Below are 16,983 nucleotides of genomic sequence, written 5' to 3' on the forward strand. Positions count from 1 at the left end.
GTTCAAGTACTTGTATGTGCAGAAAATCTTTATTGGGAGATCTACCCACTAAAGTCAGGAGGACGAAGCAGGTCGGTTCGGATTAGTCGGTGCGAACAAGGAGGGCAAAAAAAAAATCCTATAAATTGTGGCTTCAATTTAGCATTGTTGTAAAATGTATGTAGGAAATTTTCGAAATCATGTTAGAAGTTAAAAAATAAATTAATTTAAATGATTTTCAAAATAATTTAATATTATGAGACATGTTCATTGAATTTTTCCTTAGTTTTGAATTCATTGGATGGCCATAAGTGATTAAAGAAATATTATTATTTGAAGTCTTAGGTTTAAACAATTGTTTCGTAAGTGTATATTAATATTTATAATCACTTTATCATTTTAAATTTTAATTATTTAATTAACAAATTTTATTCCAAAATATCATATTCTCCTAGCAGCCCTAGTGATTGACTCTCCAACTGCTCCCTCTCTTACACAAATCTAATCAAAGCATAAATTATAGAATATAGAATATATAGAAATTAGTTAAACGAATTTTTTTTAATAAAATATATAAAATAACACTAAATTATATTAAATAATTATTTCTTTCATTAAACTTCTAAAAATTATGAATGATGATTAAATTTATTAGATTATTACAAAATAATCATATTTTTATAATAAATTTAAAAATTCAAAAACATTAATGAAGGTTTTGTAATGACTCGATAAAATTTTGAGTAACAAACAATCATTTGAGTATACTTCAATGACATCTAATATATATATATATATATATATATAGAGAGAGAGAGAGAGAGAGAGAGAGAGAGAGAGAGAGAGAGAGAGAGAGAGAGAGAGAGAGAGAGAGAGAGAGAGAGAGAGAGAGAGAGAGAGAGAAAGAGAGAGGCAATATTCGCTTACACCTAGTATAAAACTAAGAGTTTTACACTTTTTTTAAGGATCATTGGATGAGAGAAATCGAATGTTATGATTAATAGTAGAAAATGAGAAGTTATTCACTGAAGAAAAAAAATAAAGAGTTAATCTCAACCTTTGATTTTCCTCAATCCAACAGTCCCAAAAAAGTATAAAGCTCTTAATTTACATTGGATGTAAGTGGATTTTAACCCATATATTGAGAGATTGAGATCAAACTCTCTATATACATGGATGAATGTATACTTTTATGTTAAAGGATGAACTTTTACAAATTTAGGAGGCGAACTTATAAAATTTTATATGAGCAAAAATAGATTTTCGATAGAAAAAACATAAAAAAATCTAAAATACATGATAATTTTAAATTTTAAGGGGACGAAAGTCCTACCCGTCCCTTCAATCCATCCCTATCTCTATATATTCCTATGGGTAGGGATTAAAACTGTAACATCCGCAATACCGGGTTAGTGACTAAATTGAAAAGTTTCAGAATTTGGTTACTAAAGTAGAAGAATGAAATAATTCAATGATTATTGGAAATATATGATGAAGGTTATTTAGTAATTATTAAAGGAAATAAAGGGTAAAATGGTCATTTGACCAGAAAGATTTTTATCTTTCTTTTAAGGTGATAAAATCGTGGAAAGGGTGAGAAGAAAAGAAATATCTGGAGCTTGGGTTATCTCTTTCCTCCTATCTTCCCGTAAGATCCATGGCAAAGGTAAGTTTAATTTCAGTTGGTTAATTCTTGAGTTTTAAGCTTAGTTTTGATTCTTGGGGTGCTAAGAAAGATTATTTAGAGATTAAAGTAGGTTGAAACTTCAAAATGGATGAGTTATGAAGGATTAAATATGAAGAGTTTTTAAGTGAATTAGTGAAATAGAAAGAGTTAATAGATTTTGAAGTTGAATTTGACTTGTCATGTGGAAGAGTAAGAAGTTATAAGTGTTAGAATTAATTTTGGATAACATGGAAAAATTGGTATGATTCTTGAATGCTATGTGGAAGAGCGAATTTTTAAGTTGAAGAGATATTAAATGAAAATTTATTGGTTTAAGTATGTGTATGAAAGTTAGGAATATTAAAGGGAGTGAAGTATGAAGTGTTGAGCTGAAAATGAAGTGATTTTCGAGCTCAAAATGTGATTTTTGGGCAAGGGGAATCGGTACCCATTCAAGGGGAACCGATACCCCCTCAAACGAACCAGAAATTCCAGAATCTCATAGGGGAACCGATTCCCCCACAGGAGGGAACCGATTCCCCCTAAAAGGAAAGTATAAATATTGGTTTAATAAGTTCGTTTAAGTTGCTAGTATCAAATTACAAGGTGTAGGTATCTAATAATTGTCTTAAAAATGTATAATTATGTAGATTCAGAGCCTAAACGAGTTTCGGAATCATTGACAAGTAAGATCGATAAAAAGGGAAGATAAGATATTGGAATGGACTAGTGAGGCCAGGTGAGTGCATATTAGTATTATATGATGTTAAATGGTAATAAGACTTGCGACAAGTCTATTTCCATAGTAAAATGCATGAATTCATAAATAGAAGTATATATGTGTATGATTTATATGTGTTGACATGTTATTATATATATGTATTATATGGTTGATGTGAATATGTGATATGTTATGATGATATAAACCATATGATATGATAATAAATTATATGAATATAAAAGATAAGTTATGTGATAAGATATTTGATATATACATATATATAAATGAAATATTACTACGTGAATACATGTTATGAGATAATTTAAGTAATAATATGAGAATATGGTAAAAGTGAGTTTATGAGAAAGGATATGAACTAAGTAAGCAAAGGTTACATAAATAATATATTAACTAAGAGACTTGAACTTCAGTGATACTATGAGCATATAAGATAAGATAGAGGAGAAAGATTCATATGCTTAAATAAAATTATGATACATTAGTTGTATAATAGAAGCTATGGAGTGATATGAAATGATTATAGGAGTTGTACGGAATTGAATTAAGTAAATAGATTAAATTGTATATAAAAGAAATAATAGAAGTAATATATTCAGGTTTATAAGTATAATGTAGGTTAGGTAATGTAAGTGCATACTAAGAAATACAGAATAAGGTAGATGATATGATGTAAATTATATTATGAATTAGTGATGTAGGAATAAGATATAAATATGTAATAAAACTTATGTGTTATATGATAAATATGAACATATGAGAATAAGAGATTAGATAAGTGACTTGGTGATAGAAGCTATATGACCATGGATTAGGTAAATATGAATAATTTAAGTGATATATAACTATGAGTATTTGAGTATGTATCCATGTGAGTTGTTTCATGAGGTTATATGAAATATTATACTATATGACTATGTGAGTATATGAAAAAGAATATAGGTACATGCAAGTTATATCGAAAGGAGTTGTGTAACCATGCCTGATATGTATTACATGTATGGGAATATAAGAGAATAAAACATAAACTATATGAAAAGATATGATTCATGTGATGTGAACCATGTGAACATATGAGAAAGTGTATAAGTTATATGTATTACATGATATATGTGATTTTACAAGAAATGACATGAGCTATGTGATTACATGATTATAAGAGATCAGACATGTGATAAAAGATAATTAATATACATGTGTGAATATGAAATGATATAAATGACAATGCCCATGTTATGTGTCATGAGAGTTAGGGGTATAGTTGGCATGCCAAGAGTCGAGGGTCTACGCGGTCCTTCGGGACATATATATATTCTTTGGAACATGTGTGAAGTCTGGTGAGACACATACTTGATCCTTGGCATATGTATATGATTCTTAAGGAATGATATGTGGTCCTTCGGGACATATATGTATTCTTTGGAACATGTGTGAAGTCTGGTGAGACACATACTTGATCCCTAGTATATGTATATGATTCTTAAGGAATGATATGTGGTCCTTATGGACATTATTATATGGCACTACGGTGCAATTCTATGCGGCACTACGGTGTAATTCTACGTGGCACTTTGGTGCATTTATATGAGCTGTGGTGACAACATTAGTGCACAACCTCCATAGACTCACATATCTATAGTTCTCACATATGTACATGGGCTAATCAAGAGATATAAACAAATATATGTTAGTGATATGATAAATGTTATAGAAATGATATGATGTTGTGTGTGTATAGTGTTTGATTGAAAAGGTTCAGCATAAAAGTATGTGATTACATGATAAACTGTTAATGATGAGTTATGTGTATGTATTTACTGTAATTAATCTGATATGATTTTACATGATATGGGGAAATCATGTAATTTGGTATAGCATGATAAAACGTAACATGTATGTATTGATATATGTTATAAAGTGCATTATAAGTTTTTATGCCTCACTAAGTCATAGACTTAGCGTGTGATTGTTTCACACGTAGGTTACAGAAGCTAGAAGAGAAACGAAGAAGAGTAAGACAGGTCATCACCTCCCTTAATAAAATTTCAAATCAGAAAATAGAGAATTTAAATGTTTTTGGTTATTTTGAGTATAGTTGGCATGTACTAATTGGTTGAATTAATTATGCTCTGATTGATTTTGGGTATTGTGGTTAATTTATATAACTAAACCGCTTTTACTTTAATGAAAGGTTTAAATTTTCTTTGAATTTTATCAAGAATCAAAGTTTGAAAAGTCAATGTGACACCTCAGACTCGTATCCGGGTCGGGTACGGGTTGGGGTGTTACATTTAATGGTATCAGAGCTACGGTTTAGTCGATTCTCGGCATAAACCGGAGTCTAGAGTGTCGTATAATGTATACATGCCAACAAAATAGAAAAAAAAATTCTGATCTGAAATTGTAAGGAATATGTTGTCTTGCTGATAGAATAAGTTTAATAGAATACAATAGAAATGTGATTATAAGAAATGACAAAGTGAATCGATAGCTAACAAATCTGATGGTGATAGCAATTCACCTGCCCTGGCCAGGCAGGATGAAGAGCAGAAACCTCAGAAAGTGTCTTATAAGATTAAAGGTTGATTTCAGAAATTGAAATCATATTCGAATAGTTATAAAAGGTTCTCACTATTTCGAATCGAAAAAGTGATACGAAGAAGTTTTGTTATAAAGTGAATAAGATAGAATATGGTGAGCAAGTGTCACCATAAGGACGTTAAAAGATCTAAGGATGTGGTTAGAATTTGTGGAGAGTTTGAGAATAAGTGCATCAGTGACAAGCGTATAAGATATATACAGTCAGAGTTAATGAGTTTGAAATAAAGGAATAGTACTGTGTATTAATAAGAATGTGGATAGAATAAGGGTTTGTATTTTGGATGGAAAGAGTTAGCGTTGGCTAACCAGATTATGTGATGGAAAAGGTATAGAATTTAATATTTTGAGATGTTGTCATGATAAGACAACCAAATATGAAATGGATCTGGATACAATTGTATATTTGGATCATAGTACTGTGGTATAGTAAAGGGAATAAGGATTTGTATATTTGAGTAAAGCTGAGGATTGATAAGAAGAGTTTAGGAATGGGTATATCGATGATCAGTTTATAAGACAAAGTAAGTCAGAATGTTTAGTTGAACAACGGAAATTATAGGATGTATGAGAATGGAGGTGAAATTGACAAGTTAAGTAAACGAATTTTGAGATAATTTCGATTGGAAAGGATGTATGTGATTGGTTGATTAGGGTTTGTGTTCTAGATTGGACAGATGTTATTGATTAACTATCAGAGTAAAAGTGATAGAGTTATAAGATTGGAAGAAAATGTAAAGTTGAGTTAATCAATTATGATGTGAATCTGAATATAGTTGGGTATTCTGATCAGATATCTATGATGTAGAAAATGAGACAAGTATTTGCATGGAATTTTAAAAAATGAAAATACAAGTATAAGAAATGATAAAAACAAAGTTCTGTATAAGAAATAGGTTATCAAAGTTATGAGGATGCAATGAAGATTGGTATATAGCGATGAATATAGGTGATAAGACAAGAGTATGTGAACATGAAAGGAAATATATGATTTGTGTATAAGGAATAAATAAAGGAAGAATGGAATAAAGAAATGAAATGGGATTGAGTTAAAGGATCAGACACGATAAAGGTTATATGGAAGTGTAGGTGATAATTTTGGATATACAAGTGAGAAAAGAGTGATTGGTGAGGTGAAAAGATTTTATAAAGTGTATGTTGAATCATATTTAAAGAAGATTTAAGGTCGTGTTCTTGGTTAAATAATGATGGAAAATGAATTTGGTTATTATTATAAGGTAATTAGAGATGGATTTATGATGTTGATTGATGAAAATGGATTGAAGTTGCTGGTTGTTGTTTAAATGATAAGTGACATGATATGAATGTATAAAGGAAAAAGGTAATTGAAAAGTTAAAGGATTGAAAAGTACGTTTCCTGATGATGACAAGAAAGAGTAAGTAAATGAAGCAACATGAGAACATTAGAAGATATGTTTTATCAAAATGTTCAGTGAAAATTCGATGACGAATTTTCTTAAAAAGGAGGGGAGATTTGTAACATCCGCAATACCGGGTTAGTGACTAAATTGAAAAGTTTCAGAATTTGGTGACTAAAGTAGAAGAATGAAATAATTCAATGATTATTGGAAATATATGATGAAGGTTATTTAGTAATTATTAAAGGAAATAAAGGGTAAAATGGTCATTTGATCAGAAAGATTTTTATCTTTCTTTTAAGGTGATAAAATCGTGGAAAGGGTGAGAAGAAAAGAAAGATCTGGAGCTTGGGTTATCTCCTTCCTCCTATCTTCCCGTAAGATCCATGGCAAAGGTAAGTTTAATTTCAGTTGGTTAATTCTTGAGTTTTAAGCTTAGTTTTGATTCTTGGGGTGCTAAGAAAGATTATTTAGAGATTAAAGTAGGTTGAAACTTCAAAATGGATGAGTTATGAAGGATTAAATATGAAGAGTTTTTAAGTGAATTAGTGAAATAGAAAGAGTTAATAGATTTTAAAGTTGAATTTGACTTGTCATATGGAAGAGTAAGAAGTTATAAGTGTTAGAATTAATTTTGGATAACATGGAAAAATTGGTATGATTCTTGAATGCTATGTGGAAGAGTGAATTTTTAAGTTGAAGAGATATTGAATGAAAATTTATTGGTTTAAGTATGTGTATGAAAGTTAGGAATATTAAAGGGAGTGAAGTATGAAGTGTTGAGCTGAAAATGAAGTGATTTTCGAGCTCAAAATGTGATTTTTGGGCAAGGGGAATCGGTACCCATTCAAGGGGAACCTATACCCCCTCAAACGAACCAGAAATTCCAGAATCTCATAGGGGAACCGATTCTCCCACAGGAGGGAACCGATTCCCCCCTAAAAGGAAATTATAAATATTGGTTTAATAAGTTCGTTTAAGTTGCTAGTATCAAATTACAAGGTGTAGGTATCTAATAATTGTCTTAAAATGTATAATTATGTAGATTCAGAGCCTAAACGAGTTCCGGAATTATTGACAAGTAAGATCGATAAAAAGGGAAGATAAGAGATTGGAATGGACTAGTGAGGTCAGGTGAGTGCATATTAGTATTATATGATGTTAAATGAAAATAAGACTTGCGACAAGTCTATTTCTATAGTAAAATGCATGAATTCATAAATAGAAATATATATGTGTATGATTTATATGTGTTGACATGTTATTATATATATGTATTATATGGTTGATGTGAATATGTGATATGTTATGATGATATAAACCATATGATATGATAATAAATTATATGAATATAAAAGATAAGTTATGTGATAAGATCTTTGATATATACATATATATAAATGAAATATTACTACGTGAATACATGTTATGAGATAATTTAAGTAATAATATGAGAATATGGTAAAAGTGAGTTTATGAGAAAGGATATGAAATAAGTAAGCAAAGGTTACATAAATAATATATTAACTAGGAGACTTGAACTTCAGTGATACTATGAGCATATAAGATAAGATAGAGGAGAAAGATTCATATGCTTAAATAAAATTATGATACATTAGTTGTATAATAGAAGCTATGGAGTGATATGAAATGATTATAGGAGTTGTACGGAATTGAATTAAGTAAATAGATTAAATTGTATATAAAAGAAATAATAGAAGTAATATATTCAGGTTTATAAGTATAATGTAGGTTAGGTAATGTAAGTGTATACTAAGAAATACAGAATAAGGTAGATGATATGATGTAAATTATATTATGAATTAGTGATGTAGGAATAAGATATAAATATGCAATAAAACTTATGTGTTGTATGATAAATATGAACATATGAGAATAAGAGATTAGATAAGTGACTTGGTGATAGAAGCTATGATCATGGATTAGGTAATATGAATAATTTAAGTGATATAACTATGAGTATTTGAGTATGTATCCATGTGAGTTGTTTCATGAGGTTATATGAAATATTATACTATATGACTATGTGAGTATATGAAAAAGAATATAGGTACATGCAAGTTATATCGAAAGGAGTTGTGTAACCATGCCTGATATGTATTACATGTATGGGAATATAAGAGAATAAAACATAAACTATATGAAAAGATATGATTCATGTGATGTGAACCATGTGAACATATGAGAAAGTGTATAAGTTATATGTATTACATGATATATGTGATTTTACAAGAAATGACATGAGCTATGTGATTACATGATTATAAGAGATCAGACATGTGATAAAAGATAATTAATATACATGTGTGAATATGAAATGATATAAATGACAATGCCCATGTTATGTGTCGTGAGAGCTAGGGGTATAGTTGGCATGCCAAGAGTCGAGGGTCTATGCGGTCCTTCGGAACATATATGTATTCTTTGGAACATGTGTGAAGTCTGGTGAGACACATACTTGATCCTTGGCATATGTATATGATTCTTAAGGAATGATATGTGGTCATTCGGGACATATATGTATTCTTTGGAACATGTGTGAAGTCTGGTGAGACACATACTTGATCCCTAGTATATGTATATGATTCTTAAGGAATGATATGTGGTCCTTATGGACATTATTATATGGCACTACGGTGCAATTCTATGCGGCACTACGGTGTAATTCTACGTGGCACTTTGGTGCATTTATATGAGCTGTGGTGACAACATTAGTGCACAACCTCCATAGACTCACATATCTATAGTTCTCACATATGTACATGGGCTAATCAAGAGATATAAACAAATATATGTTAGTGATATGATAAATGTTATAGAAATGATATGATGTTGTGTGTGTATAGTGTTTGATTGAAAAGGTTCAGCATAAAAGTATGTGATTACATGATAAACTGTTAATGATGAGTTATGTATATGTATGTATTTACTGTAATTAATCTGATATGATTTTACATGATATGAGGAAATCATGTAATTTGGTATAGCATGATAGAACATAACATGCATATATTGATATATGTTATAAAGTGCATTATAAGTTTTTATGCCTCACTAAGTCATAGACTTAGCGTGTGATTGTTTCACACGTAGGTTACAGAAGCTAGAAGAGAAACGAAGAAGAGTAAGACATGTCAACACCTCCCTTACAAAAATTTCAGATCAGAAAATAGAGAATTTAAATGTTTTTGGTTATTTTGAGTATAGTTGGCATGTACTAATTGGTTGAATTAATTATGCTCTGATTGATTTTGGGTATTGTGGTCAATTTATGTAACTAAACCGGTTTTACTTTAATGAAAGATTTAAATTTTCTTTGAATTTTATCAAGAATCAAAGTTTGAAAAGTCAATGTGACACCTCAGACTCGTATCCGGGTCGGGTACGGGTTGGGGTGTTACAAAAACAGCAAGAGAGGATGCTTGTTTTTGGTTATGACAATGGAGAGCATGAACAGTTCAATCCCTCCTACAAAGAAGGCTTGGGTCTATTCTCAGCATGGGAATCCTGCTGATGTTCTGAAACTGAGCTCAAACTATAGTGTACCCCAACTGCAACAACATGAGGTCTTGATCAAAGTTATGGCAGCTGCCCTTAATCAGGTTTATTTCAAAAGGATGCTCGGCGTGTTCATCGATTCCGATTCTCCGCTCCCTGTAAATTTCCTCGTTCTCTTCCCTTTCCTGATCTCTATTTTCCTCGATGTCTTAACTACGGAAGTCACGGAATCAAGATCAAACACTAAGAGGAATTAAACTACTTAATTTAAGAAATACAAGGACCTACCAAATATTTAAACTCAAGTTTTAAGAGTTAAGGATTAATTTGTTTAATATTTAAACCCACAAGGACTTAAATTGTTATTAAAGTGAAAACAATTAGGGTAGTGTCCTACTAATACTCTAATTCTGTCACTATTTAACTACGTTTGCAAGATATGTGCATTATTAATATGTTAAGAAAATCTCGAATATATATTATCTTATAATCACCTCAGATTATTTTGATACTATTTTGTTGAATCTATTTACTATTAAAAGTTATAAAATAATTACCGACTATAAGATGTTTTGTTGGGTCCCTCAACTATTAAAAATTACAAATGATTATATGATTATTCATATGTTTTAAACATGTTCTTTTCTGTTAAAAAATTGATGGTCACCTGAGCTGAGTATTAACTTTATAACCTTGATATTATAACATTGATCCTAAAATCTTAAACAATTATATAATTCAAATGATTCTAATATCAAATTTTAATATATCTCAGATGTTAAAATCCAACTCAGGCGACCATCAATGTTTTAATAAAAATGATGAATTTAAAATATATAAATAAATGGACGACTATTTTATAATTTTTATTAGTCGATGGACTCAACAAAACAATATCCTATTATCAATGAACAATATTCTAACATTTAATAGTCGAGTGACTCAACAAATCAATGTCATATAGTCGATTGACTATTTATATATTTTACCATTGATTTTAAATATAAAGTAAACTACGCATTTAGTACCTAAACTATCAATTTGATCTATTTTAATGCATAAACTTTTAATTTTTTTCAAAATCATACACACATTTAATTTTTGTTTCATTTTAATAACTAAACTATCAGTTTAATCTGTTTTAGTACCTTACTTTCCTTTTTTGGTTCATTTCATTGCCGAAAGTTTCCTTTTAAAAAAATAATGCTAAGATTTGAATAGAATTATTAAAATGAAACAAAAATTAAATTTTAGTTATAATTTTAAAAAAAAATTAAAAGTTTACGTATTAAAATAAATCAAAACTGATAATTTAGATACTAAAACAGACTCAAACTGATAATTTTAGGTAATATTGAATCAGATTGTTCCAGGATATGATGTAGCTGGTGTGGTAGTAAGAGTGGGCAGCCAAGTAAGAGCATTAAAGGAAGGAGATGAAGTATATGGGAACATCAACGAGAAAGGGTTGGATCATCCTAATATACATGGCGCTTTAGCTGAATACACCGTTGCTGAAGAAGAAGAGAATCTGTTGGTTCTAAAACCAACAAATCTGGGTTTTATTGAAGCTGCTTCCATTCCCTTAGCTATTGGGACTGGCTACGAAGGCCTTGTGAAAACCTGCTTATCTTTTGGTCAATCTACCCTTGTTTTAGGCGGTGCTGGTGGAGTTGGCACCATGGTTATTCAGGTACCATGCTTTATGTTGAAAGTTCCTTTTTTTATGCAGTCTCCATGTTTGATTAAATGCCTCTTTGGGCGGTGTAAATGAACTGGTTCATTTTTTATGCTGTCTACATGTTTGATTAAATGGGGGTGTAAATGAACCAGGCCTGGTTCGTTTGTTTATTTTCGAGAGTATTCATATTTAATGTTTAATATTCTCGAACATGTTCATTTATATATTCGTCAATATGTGCATTTGGTGAAATTACATCATTAATCCTTCAGTTCCTTAAGTTTTGTGTGACTAGTCTTAAAGGTCATCACATGTTCAATTTAATCTCTAACTTCACCGATATTTACAATACAAAATAATAATAGCAAAACGAGAATCAAATAAACAAGTGTACCTCTTTGGGGGCAAATCAAAAGCTACTTTCTCTTATGTTGGGGTGTAAATGAATTGGCCTTCGAAAAAGTTGTATTTGTGTTCGTTCTTTTGTTTTGAAAGTGTTTGTATTCAATTTGTTTAATATTCTCAAACATGTTTGTTTATATATTCGTCAATATGTTAAACTTGTGGGTGAAATTACATCTTTAATCCTTAAGTTCCTTAGGTTTTATGTTACTAATCTCAAAGTTCATCATGTTTTAAATTTAATCTCTAATTTCACCGATATTTACAATATAAAAGAATAAAAGCAAAAGGAGAATCAGGTAAATAAGTTAATAAGTACGTTGAACATGGTCATAAACGAACTGAATACGTCTATGTTCGTATTCGTTCATTTATTAAATGAGCATAAAAAAATTTCTCAAACTCGTTTATTTAATTTAAAAAACAAATGGTTCACGAACAGTTCATCGAACACATTGTTCATTTACACCCCGATCTCTTAGTTTTAGGTACATGGTGATAATTTGGGCCAAATCAAGTTTGGGTAACTATGTATGATGTTAATGACATCCATTAATGTAATCTGAAGTGTTGGTATTGGATAACGATATGAATTCGATATTGATATGCTTTTTTTCTTCATGTTTTTTTCTATATATTTGGAATTATACTTTTGGAATACCTTTCTCGGCCTTTTGGCTATGATAAATTGTGGAATTATACTAATAGAATTTGAATGGATCAGCTAACTAGTCATGTATTTGGAGCATCCAAAGTTGCAGCTACCTCGAGCTCAGCAAAACTGGAGTTGCTAAAGAGCTTGGGTGCTGATTTGGCCATTGATTACACCAAAGACAGCTTCGAAGATTTGCCGGAGAAGTTCGACATAGTATACGATACAGTCGGTACAATTCTAAACCTTCATTTCCTCTAACTATTTCGAAATACCGATATTATATGCGGATACGGACGTAGGATTTTATGCTAGGGGTCAAATTTATAAAATTTTAGAGAACGAACATACATTATCAATAGAAAACATAAAGAAAATATCTAAAATATATGAGAATTTGAAATTTTCATGGAGAGACTGGCTCTACCCGTCCCCCTTCGGTCCATCCCTGACTATATAGTATATGACTTTCGGCTCAACGGTTCGAGTGAGTTCGAGTTAAAAAGACATGTTTATTTATGCAAATGTAAAACAGGGCAATCTGAAAGGGCAGTGAAGGTTGTCAAGGAAGGTGGTAAGGTTGTTACAATAGAACCGGTTGAACCAGCTTTCCGGTTCATCCTCACATCTAGTGGGGCTGTGCTGGAGAAATTGAACCCTTTCCTTGAAAACGGGCAAGTGAAGCCTGTCATTGATCCAAGAGGCACATTTCCTTTCTCTCAAACTCCACGGGCCTTTTCGTATCTCTAAACCGGAAGAGTTACCGGAAAAATCGTCATACATCCAATTCTGTGGCTCGGGTCGATGTTTACGTTGCTCGGACTCGAGTCTGAGTATCAAACATGTATGGGCAGAATCTGATTACACTGTGTAAAATTAAAAGATTATACATCTTTTTAGGATCGTTGGATGAGAGAAAATCAAAGGCTGAGTCTGAGATTAATAGTAGGAAATGAGAAAAAAAACATTTTATTATCATGAGACTAAAGTCAAAACATTTTATTAAATTATTAATTATTTTTTTTAACGTTTTATTAATTTAAACAATCTATCTTTTGAATTTATTAAGTGGTCTCGGTAGTAAAAGATAATGTTGTTCTTCATATAGATCTTGAGTTTGAGCAGTTTTATTTATAAATTATGTATGCGTTATTAATAGGTTAAGAGTGTTTTGACAACCCAAACCGAGCGACCTCAGTGGTAAATGAATTGTTGTTATTCCTTGAGGTCCCGAGTTTGAGCACCAGAAATGTCAAGGGTGTGAGCGTTTAATTTCAAATGGTTGAGAGTTATCTTTTAATAGATATTGTCTTGTATTTACCCTAGATTAATAAAAAATAACGAAAAAGGACAAGTTTAAAACATAATAAATAGTCAAGTGATCATTTTGTAACTTTTAATAGTTGAATGACTCAACAAAATAATATTTTTATAGTTGAATGATCATTTTATAATCTTTAATAATCAAGGGACTTAATGAAATAATACTTTATAATCGAGGGACCATTTGTATACTTTATCCTATTTTATAATCACGCTAGACTAGGGAAGGGCATGGGTCGGGTTGTGTTTGATTTTTGGTTCACCCGACCCGAGAACAACGACTCTTCCACCCGAAATTCGACCCGAACCGCATAATATATACCCTCCACCCGACTTGACTTTTTGAACTAAAATCCGAAACCGACCTGACCCGACCCGACCCTACCGAAAATAATAAAAAATATATTTTTATTCAATAAAAACAGTGATTTAATTGAAAAAAATAATATATAGAGAGGTATTATTATAATTATTCCTAAATATATAAGATAAAATTATATTTTTCCAGGTCGGATTAGGTATTTTCGCCCTAACCCCGACCTGAACTCGTCGGATTTGGAGTTCAAGTTCATCTCCTGAAATTTTATAAGTTTAAGTTCGTCCCTAACATAAAATTTTATGTCCATCCCGATTAAACCCCTAAAAAATCAAATAAAGGGTAGGCACTAAGGCATAATATATATACATTTTGAGTACTTGGGATTTGGAGGTGAGATGATTATGGTTTGCCATCTTTTGATGTTGATTATTCCATTCTTTTAATAAATAAATAAAAATAAGAGATGGCTGTCATTGTAATTTGCTGTTGAAGATGAGACAATTCTAGTTGAATTGAGGTTGGTGTGTCATTGTTTTAGATTTTTACTTAATTATGAATTTAGGGACTAGATTGATAAAAAAAAGTAAATTTAGGGACTAAAATTGCTTTTATCCCATAGAGCATGTTAATAAAGTCTAAATAATTGGATAATAGTTTATAGTTTACAAATACACGAGAAAGTTCATCGAAAAATATAATTAATATTCTTTTAAAAGGAAAAAAAAAAGTCATGATAATCATTGCTGAAGAACCTAAAGAGAATCTAATTACCCTACATAAGGTTGATGTGACCCTAAAGTTAAGGTATGTTTTTTTTTAAAATTATTATTTAATTAATATTTTTTTGAAATATTAAAGTTTGGTATATTAGAGATGGATACGGGATCGAAGCTGATAGTTTCGATTCGACCTGATCTGATCGGATCATATTTTTTTAAAAATAAAATTGGGTTGGGTCGAGTTGGGATTTTTAGATGATATGCTCGAGTAAGGTCGGCTTAGGATTTAGGGTAAAAATATTTTACTCGAAAATAATTTAAATTTATCTTATATATTTAAGAATAATTATAATAATAATCCTCTATCTATTCTTTTTTCAATTAGATCCCTATTTTTATTAAATAAAAATTATTTATAAATATATAGGTCAGATTAGGTCGGGTTTTGGTTTTATATAAAAAAAGTCGGGTCGGATTCAAGTCTGGTGAAATCACCCCTAAACTTGGGTCAAATCGAGTTTCGGATGGAGGGTATATATTTTCGAATCGAGTTAGGTTGACCAAGAGCCGACCCAAACCCGACCCATGCACACCCCTAGGTGATATATAAATTCATTGAATGGTTTTTTTTTTGGAATAGAATGGTTTTTTGAATTGTATTCAAATTTAACAAACTAAATCATTTTTATTAAAAAAAATAAAAAAATCAAATTGATTGGATTCGATTCATAAATAAATATATTTTCTAGTTATGATAATGTGGCATAAGATATATAAATTAATATTTAATTTAATATTGAGCAAAATGTTAAGATGTATTCTTGCCTTTTAACTCCCTAATCATTTGATTGGATTTTGTTTAATTTCTTTCATTTTTCTTTTTTTCGTAGGTATATAATTTCCGATTAAATACTGTAAAAGTTTATTATAAAAAATGAGTTTTTAATGTTTTTTTTTTCATTTACTTCATTAGAATTTAAACCTTTAATTGTTTTTAGTATGAAAAAGTTTCGGTCAGGGATGGTTCCCCCAATACATTTCTAAGATTTTAATGGCCTGTGGTAAAAGTAGAAATTAGACCTATAATAATAAGTATTATAAAAAATGAATTAAAGAATAAATAAGTGAGAAGTGAAAAAAATAATTTAAAAATATCGCATTAGCATTGCTGTTAATTTTTTAATGATGAGTAACAAAAAATTATAACGTTAAGTATGATTTTGAAGAAAAATAATAATTGAATGACTAAAACGAAAATAAAATAATAATTGAGTGACTAAATAAATAATTTATCATTTTTAATTATATATAATTTATCATTTTTAATTATATATAATTTTATAGTTTTAGTCCTTTAGTAAGTGGGTCCCTGGGCGAGTGCCCCTTTGCCCATGCTCAGGGGCATGCATGCAAATTGTCCATTAAGAGTGAGGATAGTATAATTCGAACTTGACCTTACAAGATCAAGACCAGTTGTGTCAATACTCGTTGGCGAACCTTTAATTTTATTTAAGGATCTAAATTTACATTTACTCATTAGATCGATTAATACTTATAATTTTTTCAAATCCTTTTACCTATATAATTTTTTATATTTTCCTTTAATTAAACATATATACAGAAAGCTCCTTAATTAAATATCCCAAGTTGTTATATAATATTTATGTTATTAGACCTCCGAATTATGAAATGCTCTCCGTGGGACTCGATTCCACGACCACAAGGTTAAGAGCCTTGTGCTCTACCAACTGAGCTGGATGGGCAATTCCTTAAGGCACACAACAGATATTAGAAAATAAATAAACCGCTTAATGTAAAAATAAGTTTCTAAATTATATATAAAATTGGTCTAATTTTTTTTATTAATAATAGGTGTCTAATATTTGTTCCGTTATACTTTTAGGTGTTTATCGAAAAAAATCGTTAAGTGATACATTTCACATTTATTTTTTTAAATTATTTTTTAAAAATATTTTTAAAAAACTTTAACGTGACACGTGTTACTTA

The 16,983-nt window shown here is 30.1% G+C and overlaps 1 protein-coding gene across 1 annotated transcript; it reads left to right on the plus strand.

The window, feature by feature from the left end:
- The first annotated feature begins 9,822 nt into the window (after nucleotides 1-9,822).
- Nucleotides 9,823-13,395, plus strand: LOC120123646 (2-methylene-furan-3-one reductase-like). Its single transcript, XM_039142488.1, has 4 exons — nucleotides 9,823-10,038; nucleotides 11,244-11,573; nucleotides 12,688-12,847; nucleotides 13,151-13,395. Exons 1-4 carry the CDS (start codon nucleotides 9,823-9,825, stop codon nucleotides 13,363-13,365), a joined length of 921 nt encoding a protein of 306 aa, XP_038998419.1. The 3' UTR covers nucleotides 13,366-13,395.
- Nucleotides 13,396-16,983: the final 3,588 nt, after the last annotated feature.

The sequence above is a fragment of the Hibiscus syriacus genome, unplaced genomic scaffold, assembly GCF_006381635.1.
Source record: "Hibiscus syriacus cultivar Baekdansim isolate YM2019G1 unplaced genomic scaffold, ASM638163v2 tig00110402_pilon, whole genome shotgun sequence".
NCBI lineage: Eukaryota > Viridiplantae > Streptophyta > Magnoliopsida > Malvales > Malvaceae > Hibiscus > Hibiscus syriacus.

Excerpts from the sequence above, each read along its gene's own strand:
- LOC120123646 (XM_039142488.1), top strand. The coding sequence starts at position 9,823 with ATGGAGAGCATGAACAGTTCAATCCCTCCTACAAAGAAGGCTTGGGTC. Across the intron at positions 10,039-11,243 it reads ATTCCGATTCTCCGCTCCCT|ATTGTTCCAGGATATGATGT; the intron begins GTAAATTTCCTC and ends ATATTGAATCAG. Across the intron at positions 11,574-12,687 it reads TTGGCACCATGGTTATTCAG|CTAACTAGTCATGTATTTGG; the intron begins GTACCATGCTTT and ends TGAATGGATCAG.